The sequence below is a fragment of the Sylvia atricapilla genome, chromosome 5 (genome assembly GCF_009819655.1).
Source record: "Sylvia atricapilla isolate bSylAtr1 chromosome 5, bSylAtr1.pri, whole genome shotgun sequence".
In the NCBI taxonomy this organism is placed as follows: Eukaryota; Metazoa; Chordata; class Aves; order Passeriformes; family Sylviidae; genus Sylvia; species Sylvia atricapilla.
In genome coordinates, this window is record NC_089144.1 from 18,121,524 (window position 1) to 18,144,029 (window position 22,506).

Consider the following 22,506-nt stretch of genomic DNA (forward strand, 5'->3'; position numbering starts at 1 on the left):
TTCATCTTGGTCAATGATGTGTGCTAAAGAACTGAAAATAATAAAAAATGAAATAAAATCTGTAGTAATTGCGTTCAAATGCAATTGTGTATTATATATATTCCCTTAAGCCCACTTTTGTTTGCAAAAGAACATGAAACCAAAGTGTCCAAGGATGATTATTTCAGGCTGAGGGTGACATGTAACACTAGTCAATCCAATTAACTTTTCACTAGAAGAGTATTGGCAAAAGTGAGCAATTTTTTTTTTTTTTTTTTTTTTTTTGCCTTCGGGGTGATCCCTGCTTCATGCACTTCTATTTTCTAGCTTGAGGGGAAGCTTCCAGCACACACACAAGGTGCGTCTCCCTTCCTCATTCAATGGCTTCATATTTCCGTGCTAGCCAGTGCCATTTTCTTCCCAACAGCTGGTGCTGCCTTCATATTTTTCTGTTGTCAGGTTGAGTCCCTCCTCCATGCAGAGGGAGGGTGCACGGCTTCTTTCCAAGAAGGGACTCAGCCTAAAAGCTCAACTGATGCAAAGACCCAGATGTTCAAAGGGCAAAATATTCGGAATTGCCTTGCCAATTTGGGGATCTCATTGATGATGTCTCTAAAGGTGTTGAGAAGGGTTTTGATCCAAGAGTAGCTATTCTACAGAACTAATCTCATTAAGAGTATCCTGTCAAAATGCAGCCCCTTTTGGAGCATACAACAGAGGAGTGGGAGAATTTGTCTGGGAGGTGTTATGTCTTTATTTTACCATCTTCAGAAGTAGAGCTGTGTAAAATTCATTTTGTTAGATGGAAAAATACATTAAAGCACATGGAAAATATAGGCAAAACACAGTATTACCAATAAGCACTTCCTTTTTACTTGGAATCAAACCCAGATAAACATATAGATCTGAATTAATGGAGCAGTGCACGGCAGACAAATTACTACAGGTATTATTCCAGACTCAAAGTGGCAGTTTTTTCACAATATACTGCATAGACTGTATAACAGCAGCTTTCTAGTAAAGATAATTTTGTTTATTCTCATCTCATTGGCAGGTTCTCAACTAAAACTGTATACCCAGGGTCTAAAAATGCATTGCACTGAAAAGAAAGCACATTGATTATAAAAGAAGCTCAACCAAATTCAAACGTGATGTTTGGAAAGACAATAGCTTTGCAATGCTGATATCATTACTTGTACTACACAGGAAACAGTTAGTGACAGTTTCATGCACTGGCTTGGCTTTTATCTTCTCCTCCTCCTTGTCCTCTGTCCACCCTCCCACCCCTGGTCTCCCCCCTTGGCTTGTTACACAAAGCAGCTCAACGACATGACGCAATAATGATTGTTTAGCACCCAGCATGCTTTGGGAGACTAGAGCATTGCAAAGGAAAATCACTGAGAGAAAAAAAAAAAAAGAAAAAAAAAAAAAAAAAAAAAAAGAAAAAAAATTGAAAGGTCCTGGTGGAAAAAGAAATAATAAGGAAAAAAAAAAAAAAAAGAAACAAGTGCACATAACATCAATGCCACCTCTGAGAAAAATCATCACTACACGAAGATACAGTATACATAATACAGTATAACATGCACTCTCCAATGATAAGCTAGATCCAGAGTAAGTAAAGATTTCATACTTGTGCGGTTTTTTGTGCAAAATTCTGAAAGACCATGACAAAAATCACAGACTGAAAAAAGTTTTGAGATTTCCAGACAAGCTGTGGCATTTGATAACCACTCCAATGACCAGATCATTACCCAGCAGCTAAAGTCACATTAAGTGAACCAGTTTAAAGTTTTGAGCTGCTCATCATGATAAAGCACGAGGCCATAGAGGCAGTTTGGAAGGGAACGAAGAGTGTTGCTTGTGAGGGGCCAGCCACGATGGTGCTCTGCAGGAAGTGCCACACTCCGATATGCACTGTCATCATTAGCATTTTTATTGGCTACATGAATAAGGCAAAATAATATGAACTTAAAAAGAGATTCTATTTGCAGAAAAACACATGCACTAGTAACTCAGCGTGGCCATGTTAAATCTCTCGAGCTTTTTCTCAGAGCACTGCAAACCACAACACTTAGAAATCTATTTAAGGAAGCTAAGATTTTTCTTTGGGGGGAATGTGTGTTAAAAATAGAGGTAATTTGCTCATCAGAGATACTCTGAGTATGACTGAGGAGTGGTATTCACAGCATTTTTATTTTCTGCTGAATGCCACTGAAAACAGGATTGAGAGCCGTGTTTGGATACCACACAGCAGCCTTATTGTGCTCTTTCAGGTGATTGAGAAAAAGAAAGCTTCACAAAGACAGGTAGAGTGAGCTGGTAAAAAATTTAAATCTGTGATTGTCATGTGTCTGATCTGATCCAGGAGAGCATGGCTTTACCATTCGCAATCATTTGCACAAAGAAAACAAAGAAAGGGCAAATGATACAGTACTGTACCTCCATGGTCTGAGACTGGTGCATGGCTTTGATTGCATTCTGTGCCATTGCCCTTGTAGAAAATGTGACAAACGCACAGCCTGTGGGAACAAGGGGACAGGGAGCAGGAAAGACAAAAAACAACAAGACAAAAGGGTTGGACGCTTGTTAAACCAACACAGTCTACGAGAACGGCCACAAGACGACACTGTTCTCAGTAGTACATAAAAATAAACAACTTCTCTAGTTTATTTATTGACAGTGCTGACTTGCTAATCTGACCATAGATGAAAGAAAAAAAATTAAGTGGGGATGGGTGACAAGGAGGGTTTTTATTTAATTTTTTGTTTGTTTTGCTTTGTTTTGCTTTTTTTGTTGTTGTTTGTTTGTTCTGTTTTGTTACTGTTTTTATTCTTTAGCCACAGGGTTTGAAATAAATAAGGCTTTTATGTAGCCTTTGGATTGCATAGTTAAATCTATTCAGACCATGCATTAACAATTGCTTGCTCTGGCTTTTGTGTAGGTAAACTGTGGATAGTGAATAAATGTCGACATCACTGACAGCTGCACTGAGAATTTAATAAAGGGGTCCATAACATCACAAATTACTGTGATGCATCAAGAAGGATCATATAAATAAGAGCGAGAAAAATTCCACTGTGTATCCTGTGACTATCTGTGAAAAGACTCAGACAAAATTCAGTAATGTAGGTGGAATCTCAACATTTAAGAAAATAACATTTTTAAAATAAAAATTCTTATGGTATTTGTTTCTCCGAGTTCTAGGTATAAGTGTAATTCTTTGATCTGTGAAAGCTACTGCCAGCTTGAACAATTCTGAAGCTATGTGCATGAATAACTGAAAAAAATCACTCTTTTTTCCCCTCTTCAGCCTTTAAAACCATAATGAAAAGCCAGTAGGCTAATGCCTGAGCTATTTTTCCACCCTTTTACTATTGTCAGCCATACCTACACTGGGCATGGTGCAGGTCAACGTTTTCAGTGCATGACTCACTGCCCTTTTGGCTAATAAAAACATTGCCTCCTGAGATTTACATTTTATTCTTCATGCACCCTTGGGCATCTTAAAGAAAAAGACTGTGAAATTAATGCAGATTCAGGCTGATTTTGTAATAATACCATGGCACACTAAAAGCTTAGCTAAAGCAACACAGACTTATTTCACTTGTGATCTCTAATGACTTTAAAAGTGCATTGATTTTCAGCTCCCTTAGCCTTGCACAGTTTGAACTTAGGTTTCAGAGAATAATTTAGTGTTCCACTCAATTTCCTCAAAACATTATTATTATTACTACTTAAAAGATTTCTAAATGAAGCAGATCTAAGCACTGAGAGGCTAAAGCATATTGTCATTTTAGAGCTAATGCATGAAAGCTACATTCTGGCATCAAAAATACAATATTGTTGCCCCTGTGGCCAATGGGCAAAATAAACCATTTTGCAATCCAGCAAGCAACAGATTGTTTGGTTTATGCAAATCAATTTGAGGCATAGAATACCTTTTCTTTGTAGCTCTGTGTGTACCTGGTAAGATTATCAAGTCAAGACTGTATTCACATTTTAATCAAACAACAGTAAGAGAAAGCAATGCCTGATCATTACCCAAAAGCACTACATCTAGTCATGAAAATAAAGTCAATGCATTTTTGCATCATGCGGTATTTTTTTTTTCTCTTTAACATAAAGGCCCTTGATTCAAGAGAACCTAAGCTGGGTTATGTAGCTCTGGCTGATAGATAAGCATCATAAAATCAGAAATCAGAATTTTTTACCCAAACTTCACCACAGCATGGTGACTTCTCTGTATTTCTTAGGTAACAAAACAGCTGATGATGTCTCACTACTGCTTAGCCACACTACATAATGCTATATTAGTCTTGTTCAGCAACAAATTTCTGTCAAAGAATAGATGTAACAAACCAGCTTTCTGTACAGCAATCTAGACAAAATGTGCAGCAGAAACGAAAATAACCTACAGTACTTCTCCTAGATTCCATATCTAAAAGAGGCCCAAATTTACCATCAGACTCAATCTCTCTTAATATAATTTCTGTTATTAGCATTATTCTTTTCTTGTCTTGCAAATTCAGTGAGAGATGAGCACAAATAGAGATATACTGGAGGGCGGGCAAGGAACCCCATACAGAGCCTTGAATAATATTGTTGATAACGGTCAAGAAACTGCTTCATTCACTTCTTTGGCTCTCACTATCCAGGAGTGTGTACTAGAGTGACAATTACTGAATGGAGGTTTCAAATGCATGAGAAGCATATAAAATGTCGACAAAAATCAGTAAGACACAGTTTATGCATTTATCACAATTTCTCCCCAGCAGTTCTGCTGTAAGTAACTTACTGAGAGATGTTGCAATTAGCAGGTCTCAAAAGAAATGTGAATCAGCAGAGAAATACGGCTGCATTCCTCTCAAGATAAAGCAGACTCTCCGTTCCCTCTCTTACGCTTTCTCTCTTTTTAACCACAGGGCTCAGCTGTTGGGTGCTTTCAGTGCCCAACACCACTGCAAAGCCTTCCTCCTCACTCCTCAGCCCAAAAGCATTTGCATGGGTCTCGTTGCCTTTGTCATGGAGCAAAAAGACCTTCGTAGCAGATCTCTGTACCAATTTGAAAGAAACTTGTTCTTTGGGCAAGGCGAATGCCTGATGAATGAAGTTATGCAGCTTGAATATGAGCATTTGGAAGCAGCGTTCCACAGAGAGGATGGGGCTGCATTTTAATTAGGGTTTGCCAGCCAGAGGCTACAAGGTTAAGTCCCCTTGTTATCTCCATTCAGCAGGCCATTTCCCACCGATGGACAGTGGCCATTCCCACAGTAAATTCCCAATTTACCTCAATAACATGGCAAAAATTCAGCAGACAATGTTATTTCTAAATTATTTGAAAACCCAGACTTTAAGAGGTTGCCATTAAGTGCCCAAATTAAACATTTGATAATTTAACCATCCTTCAATGTAACCTAACAATGTAACCATTGTTACATGTATTCACATTCAAGGATTATTTTTCAGCTATCAAACCTGGACACTCACACAAAACATTTGTATATTTATTACGTGTGCATATATATTTTATTATGCGTGGAATATGGGATCCTATATATTTTATTATGTCAGAACTATGGAGTCCTTTCCTTCATGACCAGACTGCCACAACAGAGGGGAGCTAAGCCTGTGTCACAGTATTTGGTCTATTTAACTCAATCACTTCGCATCTATAATTCTGGTGTTCAGTAAAGCTGTTCTTATGAAATACTTGTATTTACTGCCATGGTCAATGGCAGGACCTTGATTTTCCTCTGTGGGGCACAGGTACACTTGAGGAGGATGGTTTTGTTGGGGACCTAGAATTTAATCAGAAGCTGGTGACCAAGGACACTGGATTTCATTTCTCCATGTTACTGAAGGGCTGGGAAAACCCTTCCCAGCACACTCCCACTCACTGTATCACATGGGTGCAGGTGCTCTTTTGGGAACACACTGCCAGCTGTAGGACCATAAATCACAATTATAAGGGGACAGGACTAATCAGATTTCATGCCTTGTAGTGCAAGGAAACAAGAAAGATTTTCATGGCCTCTTACCTCATCCTATGAAACATGGCATTGATTGGCATGCCACAGACTGAGGTCTTCCAGACCCATAGCTACAAGCAAACTATTTCTCTTCTACCCCACTATGTCCTGATATTCAATTATTCCCTTCTTACTGGAGCTGTGGAGCTCTCTGGGAGGGAAAATATGGAGAGGGGGATATTTTTATAGCTAATGCTTTGAAATAACTTCATTTTGTACAGCCAGTTACCTAGCTACCCCAAAAAATAGATTGTTTTGTAAAAACAGGCAACCTGCAAGACACTTCACACTTATTTATCAGCTTTGGTTTCAAAATGTCAGAGATCACTGACAGAAAGAAAAAAAGAGGGAGAAAGAAGATCTAAGGATTTTAGCTGCTTCTCCAAGGCTGCCTTCTTACCCCCTACAGCAGATAAATGAGTGACTGGGGAAAGGCTGCTGGAAGTAATTTCCTTCTGCAGGCAGAACTGGAGTAAGGCTCCCAGCCCTGGCATGGGAGAAATTTTGGAGCACATTATCACATCTACCACACTGGCTGGGAGAACATCTAAACTCACAGCATTGCTCCTTACCCTTCTCCCACTACAAACTAAAAGAGATTTTTTAAAAAACTGGATATTTTAAAAAAATTTGATAAGCTTCCTTCTTGACCCTGGCCATCCCAAATCTAGGGCTTGCTGCTTGAATGGCTAAATAATTGAAATATTTAAGAAAGCTCAGCTCTGCCCCGTTTCAACTCCTGCTTCATGTGATTCTTTGCATCTCAAGCTTTCCTAGACTGCTGAGAAACTGTCAGTCAGCAGTTTTTGCACACCCTAATACAACATCAATACCTGTGAGCTGCAAGTGAAGTGGAACATTTTTATGTATGGAAGCCTCAGGTAAGGTTCATACCTACACAAGAAACCTCCCTCATGGAACCACCGTGGTCTACCAGAGGTTTTAAAGTGAAGCCAAAGGGAGATGCAAAATGCAGAGACATTGTTTTGGTTTTGGTTTTGACACAGAAGAAGATTTCAGAGATTTTCAAAGCCACCCAAGACACTGCAGTGCTGTGAGTGGTGGCTGTGCAGCTGGTGCTGTAATGGTTGCACCACGGTTTCCCAGTACACTGTAAACAAGTTTTTCTTCAATTTTTGTGAAGAAACAAAAGTGAAAAGCTGCCAAGTACTCCTGCAAGGAGTAGTTGGGATCCTCTGAGATGAAAGCTTCTATTTAAAGAAAAGATAAGGCTTGAATAAAAAGCTATGGAAATTGAAGTGTGTTAAAAATAAGCTCTAGTTGGGTTAAAATGTTTCTAGCTGAGAATGCTAAGTAGGCTTTTCCTTCTCCTTTCCTGTGCTAATACAGCCTGGTCTGAAGCATGGAACACCCTGGAAAACAGTCTTCTAATGAAGACATCACACAAAAATCTGTCTTGATCGCTAAAATATGTTTCATCTACAAACTAAATTGTACATCAAATTGTTTACCATGGTGATATTTGGTTGTTAAGTATTACCTAAGACACACAACGACAGGTCTGAGACCAAGTGCAACAATACAGTCTAAAGAAATTACTTTGAAAAAGCCACAGCGAAGCTCTCCAGTTTATGCATATCAGGCACATAAAGGTAACAAGAGGCACATCCTGTGACCATGTCTCAGCTCTTCAGATCTACTGACTTGACTATTGACCAGATGACAGGTTGTAGATTTTAAATTTCCTGAAGTTCATGATTCCCTTGAAGCATTTCTAATTGGACATTCAATTACCCACCCTGCAAAGTACAGACTTCAGTAAGTGGAATTTACACAAACCCGGAATTAAATGGGTACCAAAGACCACATTCTCTAACTGTGCCTCGATGATCCTCTTGCTGGAATAAAGCCTCTTGCAAATTATTTTATTTCAGGATTGCCTCTTGGGAAGGATTGCTGAAAACTGCAGTAATGGAAATCTGAGATGTAGCTACTGGCCAAAGGCCAGCAGAGGCATTGGTCAGTTGGATGTGTTTCTTCCCTCCCAGCTGCAAGAGAGTTTCAGCAGGGGAAAACAAAATTAAATGTGTCATAATGATTGGAAAAAATGAAAGTGTTACCACATTGCAGCAAAAGGAATAACGCATGGAGGTGCTTCTGAAGAGCTACTGAAAACACAGCACCTCCACTGTCCTTGCTTCCCACCACTTATTGATACACAATTCAGAAGGTGACCCCTAATCTAGGGTGTTCCCACAGCTGGCACCTTGTGTTACTTTAGCTCAGAAAGGAGCATTAAATATCCTGAGGAAAGAAAACCCCAGCATAGAAGCCTCGTCATCTCTCCTTCCCTGCAATTAATCGTGTTGAAAATACTAATTTTCTTTTACTAATTCATCAAGAAAACCCTTGAATCTGAAAGTTCTGAAAGTGAATGGATTTTCAAGAAATTAAATTGCCTCACCATGGTGTAACTCGCTATTCCATTTCGAACCTTCTCTTAAAGCAAAGAAAGAATGAGAAAAACAATCCTTGTAATCAATGTCTGCAGAAATGTTCACTTGTCCCATGTGCCTGGTGATATTTTGTTAAAAAATCATACAATTAAGAGCCTAGAAGATGTAGAAAAATGCATTTTGAGGTTTTGCACAATTTTCATAGTATATCCAACTCTCTCTACATGTTATTAGCAGGTTTTTTCAGTGCATGCTATTAACCCAGTTGACTTCTTTCTGGTATCTGACATATAAATCTGCACTTAGCAATACAGCAGAATAATTTGCTATGTGGTGCTCCTGTGATAAGGATAAGAGGATTTTTTTAATCATCATTACAGATGGTAATAATTCCTAGAGTGATACAGAGATATTGATCCACTGATCTAAATAAAACATTTTACAAAGGCAGAGGAGCATCGCTACCCTTATTTTAAGCAACAGGATAACAGAGATGATGAGCAACCAACTCACCTACAGTCAATACAGCACATCAGTGGCACAGCTACACAGCTACAAATCAAACTTGGGTATTTCTGGCTATTTTTGCACACTCCAGTGTGTGCCTGCCTGTCTGTGTTGGCATCTGTGGTCATGTAGACATTACATAGTGCTGGGAGTCAGGAGGTCTGAAAGTTTCCTTAAGCCGTTTACAATAAGTGATTTAAAAATCTTAATCATCTGAGGCAGTTCACTTCTACTTTTTCATGATAATGAAGCTTAGCACATGATATCACAATCATGAATTTTTGTAAAGCATACTTAGCTCTTCAGAAAAAGTGGTGGATTAAACAACCCTGCAGGCTGAATCCTTCTCTCTGAATAATGAGTATCGTACAGGCAGTGGCAAGCTTCTTTAGATAGTCCCATGAACCCTGCTCAAGGGGCTGCCAGCCTCCGTGGCTATTTGGTCCCTGGTTTCTTTATCTCTACAGCCAACAGGGTATTTTTATTTTTTAATACCTTTCACAGCCAGGAATTACTCACTGCCAGCCAGCTAATTTCACAGGGACTATCCCAGAGCCTCTGGAAGGCAATGCCTTTTGGTTGCTGCCTATTCTTGTACCTGATTGAAATACAGCAAGTTACAGATATAAACAATGGTTATTTCTTAGATGCAGGAGTGAGCAACAATGGGGGAAAACATGACTCAAGCTAAAAAGAATCTCAGTTTCTTTAAAACACACTGCTCCACCACTGGAGCTCTGCATCATTACTTTAGTCTCATTTTAGAGCTGAGTTTCAAACAGCTGACAATAAGAATTTGTAGTGGAAAAGGTGATGGTCCATTATCAGTAGTGACAGCAATGGGTGTGACTTTATTAAAAGTTCTGTCAACTCTTGGTTAGGAACTACAATAGAAACAAGGAGTTCCATCTCTCTCCTTCTCTCCCTTTATCTCAGCACTTATCACACTCATCACAAAGTGTTACATTTCCCCTTGATGCCACAGGATTTCTCCTTGCTACTGGAGCCTATGTGGTACAATACTACCCTAAATCCTGCCTAAGAGTTGACAGCAAACTGTTACACTCCCAGTGGTAAAGTTGCTGATGTAGTGTAGACATGGGCTAAAATAAAAGTCAACTGAAACCTTTTTAGTCTTTACTAAGTTAAAAAATCCAATCCCAAACCCAGTCCAAACCAAAACTGTTCTACTGAGCAATGTAACCTGGAGCTATTCCTTGCAACTATCTCTTGGTAATACAGATTATTTGCCTGAACCCTTTAAGAAAGCTCAAAAGCTGGCATAAATACCAAGGAAGATACTGTTCAAGCTTTTTTCATCTGAGATACCATGAGGTGTACTTGTTATGCAACTGAAAAGAGATACCAAACAGAGTTTACTGGACCACATTTCCATCTCACTGCTGTGAGCACTGAACTGAGCTCCCGAAGGCTCTGGCACGGCAAGGTCAGTATTTTCCTCAGACAGTGACTATTTTTCATTCACCCCTCTGTGTCTAGGAGGGAAGCACATCTGGACGGGTGCTGAGAAAACAAATTATGTTTGTGGCAAAGGGAATTAACATCTTGGAAATGGTAACATGAATTAAAACTCATTAAGGACTGGAACTCTTTGCAAAGATTTAACAGTGTAAATTCTCCCTCCAGAAGCAGTTTTTCACCTTGTGCTTTTTCAGTCAAGCTCCCTCCTCTGCAGATGTCCCTCAGCACTTTTCATTTCAACTGCAATACCAACCATTTTCCCAGCACTTTGCCTTCTCTCATGGAGTGGTGGTTTTGTGAAGCTGATAAAAATCTGCCTGAAAACCCGGTTGGCGCAGCTGAACCCATTCTGAAGTGTGAACATGGGTGTGTAGAAAGCAATTCGAGTTTAACAAGGCATGAGGCATGAGGGCATGGTAGAATATCAGTCGTGATTGTGACCGAAATGAACCCGAGTGGCACAGAGGATGCAGCTCTGCTGTGGTTACTGGTGTGTGACCTACCTGCTCTGAGATCTTCAGTCTCCAGCAGGAGAGAACAGCACATTAACTCTACAGCTGTGCTGGCCAGCACACAACACTGCCCTGCCTGATACATTGGAGATATGGCTTAGGAATCTCAGCTCCTGATTGTCGTGAGATTGCTGTTCACGGAAGAAGAAAACTACCCACCAACCTCACTTACTCTGTTGGATTTCATAATTAGCTTTTCTATGCTCCTACTATACTCAGTCTGTTGAATTAAAGCAAGTATGCAGTGGGATTTTTATGGATCCCAGGAAAGATCCATTTCTTTGTTGGGTGATGCTGACAAGTCAATTAAATCTTTTTTTGGGGCTCAAAACATCTGATGTTCAGATCTTGTTATTTCAGCAATTAATTAGCTCCTTTCCCACTTGTGTCTTCCATCATCCCTTCCTTGTGCTGCTCACACAATGAAATCAGTGAAAATCAGAAATACTTATTTTGCCTCAGTGTTGGGACTAGAAAGATAATGGCAACACTCGACTCCATCAACAAACATCCCTTATTGAGCTGCAACTTTAGAGCTGTGCCCTAATCCTCATCATGAGGCTCTCCACGATGGGACTGTTGCATCCCAGCCCCCAAAGTCTGGGGAATCACAAAACATAAATCTGAGTGCATAATATTCTTGAGGCTCCCTATTTATTGTTAGAGTGGCTTTCCAACAAATCCTTATTGTTCAGAAGCAGTACAGCACGTGCTTTCAAGCCATGCCATGTTATACAGGAATACCTGCACTTCCTTTGCTGAAATTTCTAGGTGTTTTATAGAAACTGGGCCACCCACAAAACAAAAAACCCCATTAACAAATTGTTGCACAAAATTCTGTGAATCCTATTGCCTACTAGAAATAAGTAGATCTAAAAGTAAAGAAAAAAACCCCCTAAATCTATACCCATATATATATACTACATATATACTACATGCAAAGTGGGCACTATTACCTTTTTCTATGCTTTTTGAAAATGTAATAAAATGCATAAACTGTGTACTTTCTATGTATTTATTTTTCCTATAGATGTGATGTTTTTCACAACTCCACAATTAAAATTACTTTACTCTCTGTGCCATTAACTGGCTGTGGCAGGTACAACAGCATAATCCTGCACTGAGAGATGGGAACTATCCCTATTTCCTTTTCCACTCAGCAACCCCTGACACTGATGTTTTGAGAAGGTTTATGCTCTGAGAATAAATTCAGGTCCATATACCACAGAGTTAATATGCAGTCTATGCCATCAATATACATTTATTTTTCTGTTCAATAGGTTTTCAGAAGGCCTTTCCCTAAAAGGTACTTTTGCACTCAAAAGGGATCACTGGCTATTTAAATCTGTGCAGCATTTCATTTCCAAGTTCAGGTTGGCCACTTGACCACTCTTGATGGTGATGCATTATACCTCTGCCCTGGTTTTTGGGTTGTGGTAGAGGCACAAGATTTAAAAACTCTTTTTACAAACTTTTGTCCAGGCAGTGCTCTCAGGTCCAAGCTAGACTCTTTGTGTTTCAGTTACAGCAGACCTATGTTTTGCATATAGTTACAGAAAACACAGGAATGGAGAAGATAATGCTACAATGAGGGCCAGTTCCCATCACCCTTCATGCCTTCAAGCAGTCATTTACAGTCCTCTCCTTTTTTTTTTTTTTTTTTTTTTGACCTTGTGCTACAAAGCAGAAATGGGGTCAGGGGAACAACTTTGATTTTGTGAGAGCAGAAAACTGAGGGTGTTTTCTCAGGGTGCAAAGGAACCTTTCCAGCTGACAAACAGGGTGATAACACAAGTTAATATGTTGGCACCGAGACCTTTCTGACACTGGAAATAAAAGGTGATAATTTCAGTCACTGTGAAAAGTTCATGTGGATACCTTCATCACGTGGGACATATTACAGCATAACCTCTTGCTGCAGACAGTGGCTCTGCCTACCTTGGCTGTGACATAAAGCTCCCAATTAGCACTTAAGGAAAGAGACTTTACAGGCTGCACACTCACCTCGGCTCAGCCCATCTGGTCCCCGAAGGATTCGGCATTCTTCTATCTGGCCGAACGGAGAAAACATCACCCTGATATCATTCTCATTACACTTCTTCGAAACCATTCCTATGAACAATTTTCTGTCTTCCACAGCTAGAAGATAAAAATAATGAATGAGCAAAGGCCATTTCATCTTTTTCCTGTGATCAATGCTTCATTACCACATCAAACCGAGCTCCAGTCATGTGAGTCTGGCTCTGTAACTGAAGACAAGTCCTAAGGCAAACACTTTATACTTACAACCTCCCTTCCCCCCTTCCTCCCCCACCCCAAATATCTCATCTTTTTTTCTCTCTCTCACGCTCCTTTTTCTAGTGGTGCTTACTGTTTATATAACATATTAATTGCCTGTCTCAGTCGCTCTGCATACACCTCCCCTTCATGGCTTCTAAAAGGAAAGTACCCTCTGTTAGAGACACTTTTAAAGATATCTTTGCATGGATTCTAATTGAGATAAATTCCCTCATCTCCCTCATGTGTGAAAGAAATCATGATGGGTGAGGGTGAAGAAGGGATTGTGCACGTAATGACACAAGCTAATGAAAAATATTCCTGAGAAATGTTTTGAGAGCAGCTTCTATCTGAGCTTTCAATTTCAGCCAACTTAATGCACAGCACTGGAAAGGCAAATGTGCAATGACAGCTCTGGAAAAAGAATGCATTAAATTTTTCTGCCTATTTTTTTTTTTTTTTTTTTTTAGTGGCATAGCCTTCTCCCCTTCAGGAGGACACAAGACTTATTTCAGGACATCACTTGAACACCCTTTGATGTGTAATGATGCTGAGTTTGCAAAAAAACCACCATGAAAAATGTGCTTTACCTGAATTATTGGTAGAATACTTCCTGCCTGCATTGTCACCAGCACCAGCACAAGCTGGACTGCTGCAGCAGGATGCACACAGTCCTATTAATCAAGCTCAAATTTGCAGGTCTAAAGCTGGGAACTCTTGCCAAAAATGAAAGAGGTCATCAAAACTTGATTCACTCTGGAAAAACTTAAAAATGTTAACGCATCCACCCATCTATATTAAACCAAAAATCTAAGTGCTTATTATACAGTACATACACCACTGCTTTCTTCTCCTCTGGAAATGGCATGTAAATCCAATTCCTTGTTAATGAGCAGACTGTCAGGGTTTGTAGGGAAGCAAAGAGGGAAGGAAAGCTTTACTCCAGAGAGTCTGCACTGCACTTACTTATTTCCATTATTGTGCAAATTATTTTTGTAATGAAGTATTTTCATTTCTGGGCTTACAAAAAAAAAAAAAAAAATCCTCCCTTGCTCTCTAACTGTCTTCTGTGTTAGTACGAGTTTGTCATATGGAAAAAATTGCAGCTGAGGAAGAAGGAACTGCATCCATTTTTTTCTAGGATTTTATTTGTGTTATACTTCAACACTTTCAGTGCATTTAATAATTTCAAGAATAACAAGAAGAAGTTCATGTTTATTGATCATGAAAACCGTTTGAAGTAATTTTCTCTTTAAATCGCTGGCTTTAAAAAGTATTTGTAGCTTTTATACAAGCAAGCACCAATTCCATGCATTTTTCAGAACCCAAAACAGAGACCAGCCCCTGCAATCCCAGCGTCTCACTCTACAAGCTTGCAAGAAAATTGGTGTGAATTTAACACCCAGGGGAAGATGCTTTCTTCAGCAGAGATTCCTCAAGACTGAACACTTTCATTCACACTTTATACTGAGGTTCCACACGTAGGTGAACCCTCCACAAAGGGTTAAGAAATGAATGCATGGGATGAGCCAGTTATATACAGATCAGGAGCTGAATATGCGTGATTGCAAATAAGACCTGCAAGTTAGGATATTTATATATACACATATATATATATGTCTTATTATGAAACTTTACATCTGATTAATAATATATAGCTGACCTTGATGATGCTAATTATTATTTTAAGGGTGGGAAAGCTGAACTGCCTTACTCACAGCTCCAAGAGGAGTGCAGGCAGCCTCTTCTGCTGGTGGAAGGATGCCTGTAACCTGGCTACAGACAATTCCTATGCTGCCTTGAACAATCTTTTTGAGGAAGTTCCCTGGCCAGCTTGTCCCCTCGACAACAGCCATGGCCTATGGCCATAGGGCAGGAAAGGTTTTGAGACAAGAGACCCAGCTGGACTGTCAGGCCTAGATTTCTCCACACCACAGACTGGTGCCAAGCACATTTCCAAGAATTGCCTTCTGCTCTGTGTTATGCACCTCTTATTTTGTGTCTCTGTGTCAGCCAGTTTGAATTTGGGTTGATCTTAAGCCTGAAATACAGTGTGCAGGTCTACCCTAAGGGTGACTCGGTTCCAACCCTCTTTTAAAAATAGCTGCTGGCTAAGTTGGACAAATGCCTGCCACAGCATCCCAAAGGAGGTCCCTTGGGTCCTGCTTTGGTGCCAGGACAAAGCCTCAAATCAAAGAGATTCACATGGAGACTCAAAAGGAATGAGATGGGAACAGAAGGCTTTGTTTTAATTTTCCAAAGAGTAGCAGGCGACAAACTCCCCATCGGCCTCCTTCGCTTTTGCTAGTAAACCTATAAATATGCCATTTAACTAACATGATTTGCAGGTTTGCAGCTTGAGGGTGATTTTATAGTAAATTAAACATCCAGCTCCTGTGTACTGTACATCTTAAAAATGCAGATTTCATGAAGAATGCTCAGAGTACAGAAAACATATTGATATGATGACGTGCTCTGCATTCAGTGCCATTAGTCAGTGCTGATCAGTGTTGAAGCTTAAGAAAATTGCTATTCTTTTTCTGGCTAGGGGCCCAGCATAAAAAAACATTTAAAGTGACAATTGTCAAGATCAAAATGACATGTTTTCACTCCATCTGATAGAACATCTGATACTATTAGGCTGAAAGAGTTTTTAACAATGTATTCCCACACAGAGAAAGGAATACTTTTCCACCTCAGTAAGACTGATTTTCAAGAGTTATTTCTGCATTTTTGGTCAGCCACTTCTTTCTTTCTAAAATGAATTCTCACCAGCCACACAGGGAAGGACTGAGAATCAGACAACAGAGTGCAAGAAGCGTGGGTCAAATGTATTTAGAGGTTAGCAAACTTCCCTCTGGATCTGCCAAGCCTGCAGATTTTCCTGTGTTGGATTTCTCCCACAGACTGTAAAATGAGGAGCCCAGCATTAAACACACATGACCCAGCAAAACACTGAGGCTAGGACAGGTGCTGCTTCTTAGGGAAAGGACAGCAGCCTAAACCATCTGGCCTAATTTCAGTGACCTACAGGTTTGGTCTCAGCTCAACTGGCTGGTGGCAATGCCAAGATCAGCTCCTCCAAAGAGTGTCAGATCTCACCTCTCCCAGGATGGCCTTTGTCATGGGAGTCTCTCCCCTGCTACTGACAGTAGATTACAGATTTTTGTACATTGACCGAGTAGATTGACAGATGCTGCTACCTTCCAGCCAACTCCCAGACCTTGGGCATCATGAAAACATCTAGATGTCCTGAGCTCCAGCTGCAGGAATAGGAGGAATGAACGAGCTCTGAGGGACTGGACAAAGCTTGGGAGCTGTGAGTGCTTTGGGCAGTGAAATCAGGCAAAGAAGGCTGGGAGAAGGATAACAGTGTGCAAGGGCCAGCACTTGTGTGCACGTATCTCAAAAGCACTTCATTGCTGCTTGATAACTCTATCTCCCATCCTTAGGGTAAGTTTCAACAATTCAAAATCCAGAAAAATCAAAACTTTTTTAGCATATGTTTGATGTCATTATTTCTGAACCTCGCTCATGGGCTTAAGTTGAACTTTCTGAGTATTTTACAGCACTCTGGAGCAATGAAGTAGATAAGAACTGTTTGGAAGCAGCAGGTAGGACGGGGTGGCTGAGTGGCCCTCCTTGATGGAGCAAAAGCAGCCAGAAGGTTGCAGTAAACAAGGCCTGAAGTTCTATTTATAGGAAGGAAAGTGTGAAACCGTGCAGTTTCTTGATTAACACATTATGAGGTTCACCCTTAATCCATCCCAACACATTACAAACACAGGTTGGCTGTGCTGCCAGGGCACTTCGAGTGACACATCCAGTGCTAAGCCTGCTGGATTTGGGGTGGGGTTTGCCAGAATGCAGGAACACTGCATGAAGAAGTACAGACATCTGTTTTAAAATGAGGTGAGTTGCTCTTGTAACCCCATCAAGGCTAGCACTGCCATCACTAGCACACGTGTCTGGGCATCGTGTTTGAACCCAGAACTCTGCCTTAGCCATCAAAGGTTATGAGAGATGAAATCTGTCTCTGCTAGGGGAGCCTTCAAACTGAGCTTCCTGAGTTCTGACAGCACTACATCCAGCATGCTGAATAACATCCTGAAGGGTCTAATTTTTTAGCTTTACTCAATTTGCTTCAGTAATGAGCATTTCTTGCAGGCTGTATTAGATTGCCTGTGCTAACCCAGGAGGATAAAGGAGTAGAGATTATTTCCTGAATGCTACAAAAGAATTAAACCCTGTAATAATTGTGAGAAATCTCCCTGAAGATTCAGCATAACTTTCCTTTTCACTCCTCTAACCCCCCAAAATTCTGAAAAATTAAAATTATAACCCTTTATTGTACATTTCTGAGGAGTTCAGTCAGATAGAGTGCATTTTCTCCCTAGAAGATGCCTTCTCTTTTGAGCAAATAAATAAATAGCTAATTATGTATAAATGGTGTGGAGGGTTTTTTTGTTTGGTTTTGGTTTTGGTTTTTAATCCCATATAGAAGGGAAAGGGTGAAATGAGACTTTTTATCCCTAGCTGTAAGGCTGTGAAAACCCCTTGCATACAATCTGTCAAAGTCACACCTGAATCCAGAGCTGCCTGCATTAATTATCAACTTCTCTATGTGTTAGTGCTAACATATGGCATCTAATTACTACCTCCAAATCAGCAAAGTTGTGCCACTTAGAATTTCAAAATTATTTTTTAAATTTTCCACTAATAAAATCAATAAAAATAAATTATAAGATTACTCAGCTACCCCCTCTCAACTTTATTTTTTTTAATAGAGAATTTTGTCATTTTCCCTGAAGCAGTGATGTTTTGATGCATTTAAGAGCATACTGTCTGCAGGATATGCACCTGAAAGAATTGAATGTGTTCAAATCCAGATCCAAGACATTTAAGCATTTGCAAATTGTAGGATTGTAATGGCCACAGACAACTCAGAGTCAAGCAGGTGTTTGAAAGTTTTTCAGCATTAGACTGGAGGAACCTCCTTTGTTTGAAAAAGGGAAAATGTCCTTAAAGGGATAAATATGACGAGTGATGGATCTAGTAATGGTGGAGCCTTTAAAGTTGAAACCATGCTTTTTTGGCAAAAAATCCTTAACCAAAACTTTCTAGACAGATTAAAACAACCTGGACAAAGGTGATCAGACCAGAACACACTACAAAATTCATCATCTGCAAATCTTCAAGTGATGTTATGTTTTTTAAGAGTAAGAAGCTTTTCAGAATCCCCCATATTAGACAAATTAATTAAATCTGAGGGCAAGTCTTGCCCTATCAACTCTAGGTGTTAAGAGCTTGGTGGAAGAGATCAACATTTGCTTCATCCGCATGAGCAGAGAAATAGACACACTGTAGGCAGGGAAGGAACCACTGGAACAGGTTGCCCAGAGGAGCTGTGGATACCTGAGCCCTGGAAGTGTTCATGGCCAGGTTGGATGGGGCTCAACCTGGAACAGGTGTGCTGCAGGTGTCCCTTCCATACCCATCTCCCAGTTTCCATGAAGTGAGCTTGGCCTCTGGTGTCAAGGGACAGATTCCTCGGGTGATGAGGACATGTAAGGGGAGGAACAGCAATGGAAAAGGAGGAGCATTTAATCCTGGTTGTCTCTGGCTTGGATGCTCATTCAAAGCTTTTCACAAGCGACTCAATGTGAGGAGGGGGCATTTAATCACACAGCAAATACTCTTCTTTGAAACCCTCTGTAAGTAGAATGAGAGGACCTCTCCTTCCTCCCTATGGAACTTGAACACGTCTATCAATCCTTCGCGAACATGTGCAAGCTCAGGAGAATTGTAAAGTGTTCAACTTGTCCTACACATCTTGCCTCAAGAAATTTTTGACCAAGAAAATATCTTTAACCTCTTTGCAAACTGAAAACACCACTCAACCCATAAAAAATCCACTGGGATCCTCCCACGACTGAGAAATCAAAGAGATTCGAGTATTCTTCAAAAGTTCAACCACCATGGATCATGAAAACCAGGAAGCCTTGGCATGTCTTTTTTTCTTTTGCCCTTTGAACTTACCAATCTGGTTGAAGAGGTACAGTTTAGTTTGCTGTTGGCATGGATAATAAACCTCCTCAGATGGATAGCCTGGAGCATATTGGAAACATGTGCCAAACAAACCTCCACATCCCCCACACTGCTGTTTTTTCCTCTTTCTTGATCTCCAAGCTGCTCACAAACTATCATCCACTCCATGAACCCCATGCCTACGCCCTGCCTTTCTGAGGGGCTGTACCATTATTACCATCACTGTGGTGTTAGTTTGCCTCCTGTTCCTCCAGTCAATTAAAAAAAAAAAAAAAAAGTTCACCACCCCTTGAACATGCCTATCAAAAGTTCCCACACCCTTCAGGAGTCTAAATTTAAAAAGGTGTTTAATTTGACAGTTGGAACCCCTGAACTGACAATTTGTTTTTCAAAAAAAATACAAAGAAAGGCAAGGAAAAAAAAAGTGAAAAACCTCAATCCCTTGTGATTTTTGTGCTTGGAATAGATGCCAGAAAATAGGAGTTTTCCTACAGTGCAGACAGGAGTTTCATGCAGATAACCCCAGACTAACAGCAGCAGCCAGGAGCCAACCTACCCTGCTTTCCAAGCAGGCACTACTTGCAGAGAAAGACAGAATTTGCACAATTCCCCACAGTGTTTTTCCAATATGTTCAATCTCCTTTAGAAAGAAACACTTCAGGCAATGAACAAGTAACTCACTGGGAGTCAATTTTGGCCCATTGCCTCTTATTTTTCTAATTTGCCAAGGAAATTGAGGTGAAATTTGTCTTTGAAAGAAGAACCCATAGAGGCCATACTTAGTTCAGAGGGTTCAGGCCAGCGTTCCTGTGCCTACAGGATAATTGTGCCCACTGCTAGCACTAAATCCTAGGGACTGGAGTCTGGATTTCAACAGCAACGTTCTCCTTGATTGCAGTGGGGCCTGAAAAGCTCAGTCCTGCCCATCCAGGTGCCTTGGCCTCTATTCTGAGCACTCAAAGACAGCAAGAAATCATTGCTAAAAATCTTCAGGAAAATTTTCTTCACCCAGAGGGTGGCAGGGCACTGGAACAGGCTCCCCAGAGCAATGGTCACAGCACCAGACTGACAGAGGTCAAGGAGCATTTTGACAATGCTCTAAAACACATGGTGGGATTTTTGGGATTGTCCTGTTTAGGGCCAGGAATTAGACTCTGAGAATCCCCATGGATGGATATCCATCTTTTCCAACTCAGTATATTCAACGATTCTACGATTCAAATCAGAGAGAGAGAACACCCTCTCCCATACAAACGGGTGACGGCTTGTATTTCCTGTGCTCGTGGCCACTTTTGTTTGGAAAGTTGTCATAATGGGAAACCTAGCATAATATGAAGTTTTCATTTCCTTCCAAACTTCATAATCCTTGGAGAAGCCTGGAAAAGGGATGCACTACAATTAGCAAAAAAAAGAAGCCTTAAAAAAGCCTTGCGGAGAGATTTAGAGCCCAATCATAATTTACATTTGCAGGTATGTAGATCTCTAAGTGCACGGCTTCTGCCCTGATTACTAATTAATGAGGTGCAAAGATGCCTGTTGGAGGAACCAGCTCTGATTATGTGGGCCTTAAGGGAAAATGAAGCTCTTGCAATCTAAGAAGGCAGATGATATCTTTAACATATATTTTAGAAAATTACAGGAACAAATCAAGGGGCAAAATATACATGTATATATTTTTAAAGAATCACACGCCGCCAAGTTGCACTACCATTCGATTATCTTATTTCCCTGAATGTATAAACCTGGCATGTTTAATAGATTTAGCTTGCCATCTATTTTGCATGTCATATACATCCACTTAGGCAGTACCCTAGTATTCCAAATGGATATTACTGTCTTTATAGCATTCATTTTTCAATCGTTTTGAGGAATAAGTATACAGAGAGCTCCAAAGTGGGCTTCCCAGCTCATAATGAAGCATATGATTAAAACCTAAATTTGGCTCAAATTCAGAATGGCATCATTCTGTAAAAAGGTAGTTTTGGCAAATGTTTAAGGCCTATCATGTGTTGGCCTTAACATGCTAACACATAGTGTGTTAACACACAAATTTTTGTTTCTTTTATTTTTAATTTTCAGCATTAACATTTTATCTCAAGTCTTATCAATCTCAGGTGCTCCCACATTACCTTACTGTTAGGAGAACCCAGTGAGGTAGGTCATGACATACAGAAGGTAGAAGGAAGACCCTTTTGGATGACATTTCTCTCCTTCTTTAAAGCAGAAGATAAAAGGGAGTTCAGAGCAGCTCAAGGCCTTCCCAACATGTCAGGTGTAGGGAAACTGCCTATTATTTTCACCACAAAAGGAGTAAAGCAAAAACTCTCACAGTGTTGTGCTTACTTTAGTTTAGAGAAAGACACAATTAAGTAAAAAATAAATTGAACACATACCATTTGACTTTTCACTATCTGCAGGTTTCATCTGAATAGGATGATGCATCTAAAAAAAATGAAAGAGAGTCATAAAAAGTCAAGAGTGATGTTTTTAATGAAGGTCTAAAAAGAGATACAATTTAATATTAAACATGTTGAAATTATATAAGTTTAAAATAACACTGTAATATAGGCTTATAAGATAAAATAAAATGGCAAAGGAGTATTTTATAATGAGGAAGTTTTAGAAAAATATCATTGGGCCCATAGGACTCATATAAATCTTTAATTTGCTGTATCTAGTTTCAGAAGACCTCTAAAGTTACAGCCCTCATTAGTTTATGGTATGCTTGGTTTCTGCTTTACCAACTTTTTTTCCTTGAGCTCATCCACTGCCAAAACTGAGATGTAATTTTCAAGTAATTTAAGAACTAGCAAGCATTTCAAACGTACTCAGAGGAGTTGAGTTTGACAAATGAACTTTGCTTGTAATTAAAAAACTCTGCTGATTCTTTCAGGACTGAAGAAGAAGAGATCTTGATTCCTAAAATAGCTTCCTATAATTGTTTAGTATCTCATCTTTTTGTTTTACAATACATCACATATTCATTCATAAAGCTTCCACCACAACATGTAACAATTCTGGCTTCCATAAAAACTCCGAATCTTTTTTCCTTTTCAACCTCTTCCTCCATTCATGACCCTCTTGCTGCAAAGGAAACCAACCCCTGTGTGCAGCTTTCTGTGCTGAACACCCCACCTTGGCACACTCAGTCTGGTGTGTCCTCAGCTTTTTCTACTAAAATGATACTGCTCCGATGCTGAATTGTGGATAACTCCAATAAAATTTCTACAAATGGTGTTTTTCTTCTTTCAG

General features: G+C 39.9%; 1 protein-coding gene across 7 annotated transcripts in view; it reads right to left on the reverse strand.

The window, feature by feature from the left end:
* The window catches only part of CELF2 (CUGBP Elav-like family member 2), a 375,554-nt gene that overhangs the window by 55,537 nt on the left and 297,511 nt on the right, over positions 1-22,506 (reverse strand). For all 7 annotated transcript variants that reach the window (XM_066318826.1, XM_066318824.1, XM_066318822.1 and 4 more), the window contains 3 exons: positions 21,648-21,696; positions 12,934-13,068; positions 2,422-2,501 (listed from right to left, as the gene is read on the reverse strand). In XM_066318826.1, coding sequence (XP_066174923.1) covers positions 2,422-2,501; positions 12,934-13,068; positions 21,648-21,696 — 264 coding nt within the window. The remainder of the gene's footprint in view (positions 1-2,421; positions 2,502-12,933; positions 13,069-21,647; positions 21,697-22,506) is intronic.